This window comes from Hoplias malabaricus, chromosome 12 (genome assembly GCF_029633855.1).
Source record: "Hoplias malabaricus isolate fHopMal1 chromosome 12, fHopMal1.hap1, whole genome shotgun sequence".
Classification (NCBI taxonomy): domain Eukaryota; kingdom Metazoa; phylum Chordata; class Actinopteri; order Characiformes; family Erythrinidae; genus Hoplias; species Hoplias malabaricus.
The window spans coordinates 35,200,718-35,204,894 of NC_089811.1; the positions used below are offsets into that span (position 1 = coordinate 35,200,718).

Consider the following 4,177-nt stretch of genomic DNA (forward strand, 5'->3'; position numbering starts at 1 on the left):
AAGAGCATGGACAAGCAAGAGGAGAAAGACTGGCGGACGCTGGAGATACCCTTTGAGGTGAAGGTCTTCCTCACAGTACTCTACAGCCTCATCCTGATCCTGGGCATTGTGGGAAATAGCATCACCATCCGCGTGACTCAAGTGCTACAGAGAAATGGGTACCTGCAGAAGAACGTAACGGATCACATGGTAAGCCTGGCCTGTTCTGACCTTTTGGTGCTGTTGATTGGCATGCCAGTGGAGCTCTACAGTGCAATCTGGTTCCCCTTCAGTTCTGCGTCTGGGAACACTTCCTGCAAGATCTACAACTTCCTCTTTGAGGCATGCAGCTATGCCACCATCTTGAATGTGGCCACGCTGAGCTTTGAGCGCTACATGGCCATCTGCCACCCATTTCGCTACAAATCCCTGGCCAAGGCCAGGACTGCACACCTAATTATCGCCGCATGGCTCACATCCGTCCTCGTGGCCGTGCCCCTGCTGGTTGCTACGGGAACAGAGGGACATGTGCTGGAGCCTGGAGGGGCTCCAGCCCAGAATCTGACCTTCTGCACCAACCTGAGGCAGCACTGGGGCATGTACCGTGCCAGCGTCTTCACCGCCTTCATCCTATATCTGCTGGTGCTGGGTGGCGTGGCATTCATGTGCAAAAGCATGATTGTGGTCCTCAAGGCCCCCGTGATTACTGTGGACACTTCAGGGCCCCGAGGTGAACTCAGAGTGCCAAAACATGAGAATGCCCGGCTTAAAGCTTCCCGCCAGCAGACCATCATATTCCTAGGTAATGATACCGCACTATAATGGGAAAAAAGCTTTTTAACACTTATTAATGTATGTTAACAGTCCTCAGTTGTTCTACCAACTGTTCCTTAATCAAGTCATTTCTAAATAAGTCAGACAATCGGTTCTGTACATTTTTAAATCAAACCTTACAACGGCTTAAAATCTCCTTTCCTTAGCTTATACCACATGCCCCAGATATGATCTAACATCTGTACTTAGTCTGTGTTCAGTCTTTCACAATTACGCACAATTATAATTGCAAATGCCCTTGGGTTTTTGAAAGGTGTTATATAAGTTCATTATTATTAGCACTTTGCACTGCTTGCTTAGTCTTTGACATTTCACATTTATCAAAAGGGAAAGGGCCCATTCAAATACTTTGTCTTACATAAAGCCTCTCGACAGAAGCTGAGGTTTTAGACTGATATCTGAAGTGGGTAGTACCTTGTTACATTTAGTCATTTACACACACTTACGTGACCATCTGATTTCTACTTTTTTTCACATAAGAGTTTTAGTTCTAGGGTTTGTAGTTATTAGCACTTAACAAACTTTAGTTTACACATAGATCTCTGTTTCTCTGAATGCTTTATGTATTTAGTATTTGAGGACATTTTAAACATGTTGACTTTTTAGTCTTATCGACTATATTTGGTCACAATTTTCTACTTGAGGCCTTTAACAAAGTAACAATAGTTTGTTTACGTAGGTTAATATAATTAAATATTTTAGCTACTCTTTACATCTCTGCATATTTATTATACTAATAATTGGGCTAACTTTAATTCACATTATTCATGTCATTAGGACATTGGGAAAAAATTAAACGCTTAATGGACCTGACTAGACGACCCACCCACACACACACACACACACACACTTACTCACATTTATCAGGGTTGACGATAATGGTGCAATGCGTCACTGTAAGAGTTACTAATAATCTGCTCTACAACTACCAAGGCACACATATCTTGCAAATGAAAATGCCTTCTCTGTGTCTACATCTGCTCTACGTCTTACACATATCAGTACTCACTGTCTCTGTGTGAAAGGCAAAGCACAGTGAGGAATGTATCCTGTTCACAGACTTACACAGAGGATATTATGGCATTGCTTTCTTGAGGACAAACGTCACATGTGAAATTACCAGTCAACTATTTCTATTTGTGTCTTACAAGAACACTACTGTGCTATTACTTCCTCACTCTTTCAACCGCAAATTAGAAGAAGTTGAAACAATATTGAAAATGCGTATACAGTAAGTAATGGGTGCCTATGTTTTAGGCAATGTCTGCAACATCCTGAAAGCCGCCATATTGGATCAAGGGCAAGTTGTTGTTGTTTTTTTCCCCCAGTGGGAAGGTGGTCATGTAGCATATCAAAGAAATAAAAGGGTGTCCTGCGACGTTTGACTCACCCTGCATATATAATTTTGACCTGTGCTATAGTGATACAGCCACAAGTCATTAGATTAAAGCATTACCACATTGTAATATTGCTATTCCTTTTCACAACAACTAAAAGACATTTAGCATATGACGAATCCAAGTGACGTTTCATGTGTAAATCTTTCGCACTCTGTTCAAACAACCATATGGGGTCTTTATTGTTGGAATTTTTGGTTCCTTACATTATCTACTGGAAAGAAGCCAATACTAAACCAGTCCAGCGCCTGCACCTCGTCTCCTTCTAAAAATCATACCTGACCACAGCACAAATTTCCACTATGGAATGGTCCACCCCAGACGCCTCCAAGCCCAGAGAAGTTGGTTGCACTTCTGGACATTTAACGTAAATTTACCTTTGGTATAGTAACGTTTTTAATACAATATTTTAACACATAGCTACATTAAAAACATAATTTTGTAGTTATTGACAAAGGTTTGCCAAAATAATCCTGAGCCCATGTGGTTTTATCAGTTAAAATAATAACATAAAATCCCTATGTAGCTAGCGCTGTCCGAGTAATCAGAGATAATAGTTTTTAGGAACAGTGTTTTTAAAATTTTCACTTTGCTTCAAACAATGTACACATCTGGGGGAAATGTAGACACAGGGAGAACACCCCAAACCCCTCACAGATAGTTAACCCATGGTGGGACTGAACCCTGGAGCCCCGGAACTGTGTGACAACAACACGACCTGGAGTGCCACAATGCTGCCCTGGAAAATGATATGATATTTAAATTACCAGGGGCCACTACAGATAAAATGTCGCAGATCTATTTAAACGCCAAACGACAGCAGATTAGATTAATTGATTTATAAAATGTGTTTACTTAAGTAGGGGGCTTGTCTTCCTTTGCTGCCATAACACCATCTACTCTCCTGCAAAGGCATTATGCTACAAACAGGAACAAAAATCAGAGGATTTGACTGCATTTATCCACAAGATTTTTAATGATCAATTGTTAATGCTAAATCAGAAATGTCACTCCGATGTATTCTAGGGATATAGGATTGTGTTTGATCACTGCTCCACAACCCAGTGGTGGAAGCTCTATACAATGTGTGTCAATGTGTATGACTTCCTGTGTGTTTCTGCAGTACTGATAGTGTGTGCGCTCTTGGTGTGTTGGATGCCGAACCAGGCGAGGCGTCTGATGACTGCGGCGGTGCCTAAATCAGGGTGGACGATGAGTTACCTGGTTTCGTATGCGAGGCTGCAGCCTGTGGCAGACACCTTCTTTTACCTGAGCTCGGTGCTGAATCCACTGCTGTACAACCTTTCCTCCCGCCAGTTCCGCTCGGCATTCCTGCAGACACTCTGCTGTCGCCTCTCCATCCAGCACATCAACAAGAGGACACTGGAAAACAGCAAAGCCTCAAAAGCGTCCACCCACATACTGCGACCTCTGCTGCGCAAATCCTTGCGCCACACCACAGCAGGCACGAGCAGGGACACTGACTCTCCTAACCCAAGTGAACAGAACAGCCCTGCCGTCCAGAGCCTGACCTCAACACTACCTATTACATCAGAGACAGAAACCTGAAAATATTATGGTGGCAAAGTCACAGCTGCAACATACGGCGCCCCTAAGGTGACATGGTGGGTTTATTTAGCAAGTCGGGGCCACTATATAGTCTTTTGAGGCCACAAAATAATATATTGAGACCACGAAATAATAACTGAGGCCATCCATCCATTACAGAGCCTACCTGTAATCATTGGGCGCAAGGCGGGAATACACCCTGGAGGGGGTGCCAGCCCTTCACAGGGCAACACACACACACTAACACATTCACTCACACCTACGGACACTTTTGAGTCACCAACTTGTGTTTTTGGACTGTGGGAGGAAACCGGAGCACCCGGAGGAAACCCACGCAGACACAGAGAGAACACACCACACTCCTCACAGACAGTCACCCGGAGGAAACCCACTCACAG

General features: G+C 43.6%; 1 protein-coding gene across 1 annotated transcript; it reads left to right on the plus strand.

Moving 5' to 3' along the window:
* gpr39 (G protein-coupled receptor 39) lies at positions 1 to 3,779 on the plus strand. Its single transcript, XM_066641414.1, has 2 exons — positions 1 to 781; positions 3,334 to 3,779. The coding sequence occupies exons 1-2, from the start codon at positions 7 to 9 to the stop codon at positions 3,777 to 3,779; spliced, it is 1,221 nt and encodes a 406-aa protein (XP_066497511.1). The 5' UTR covers positions 1 to 6.
* The last annotated feature ends 398 nt before the right edge of the window (positions 3,780 to 4,177 follow it).

Coding starts and splice junctions, on each gene's coding strand:
- gpr39 (XM_066641414.1), top strand. CDS start 7: ATGGACAAGCAAGAGGAGAAAGACTGGCGGACGCTGGAGATACCCTTT. Junction 782..3,333: donor GCAGACCATCATATTCCTAG/GTAATGATACCG, acceptor GTGTTTCTGCAG/TACTGATAGTGTGTGCGCTC.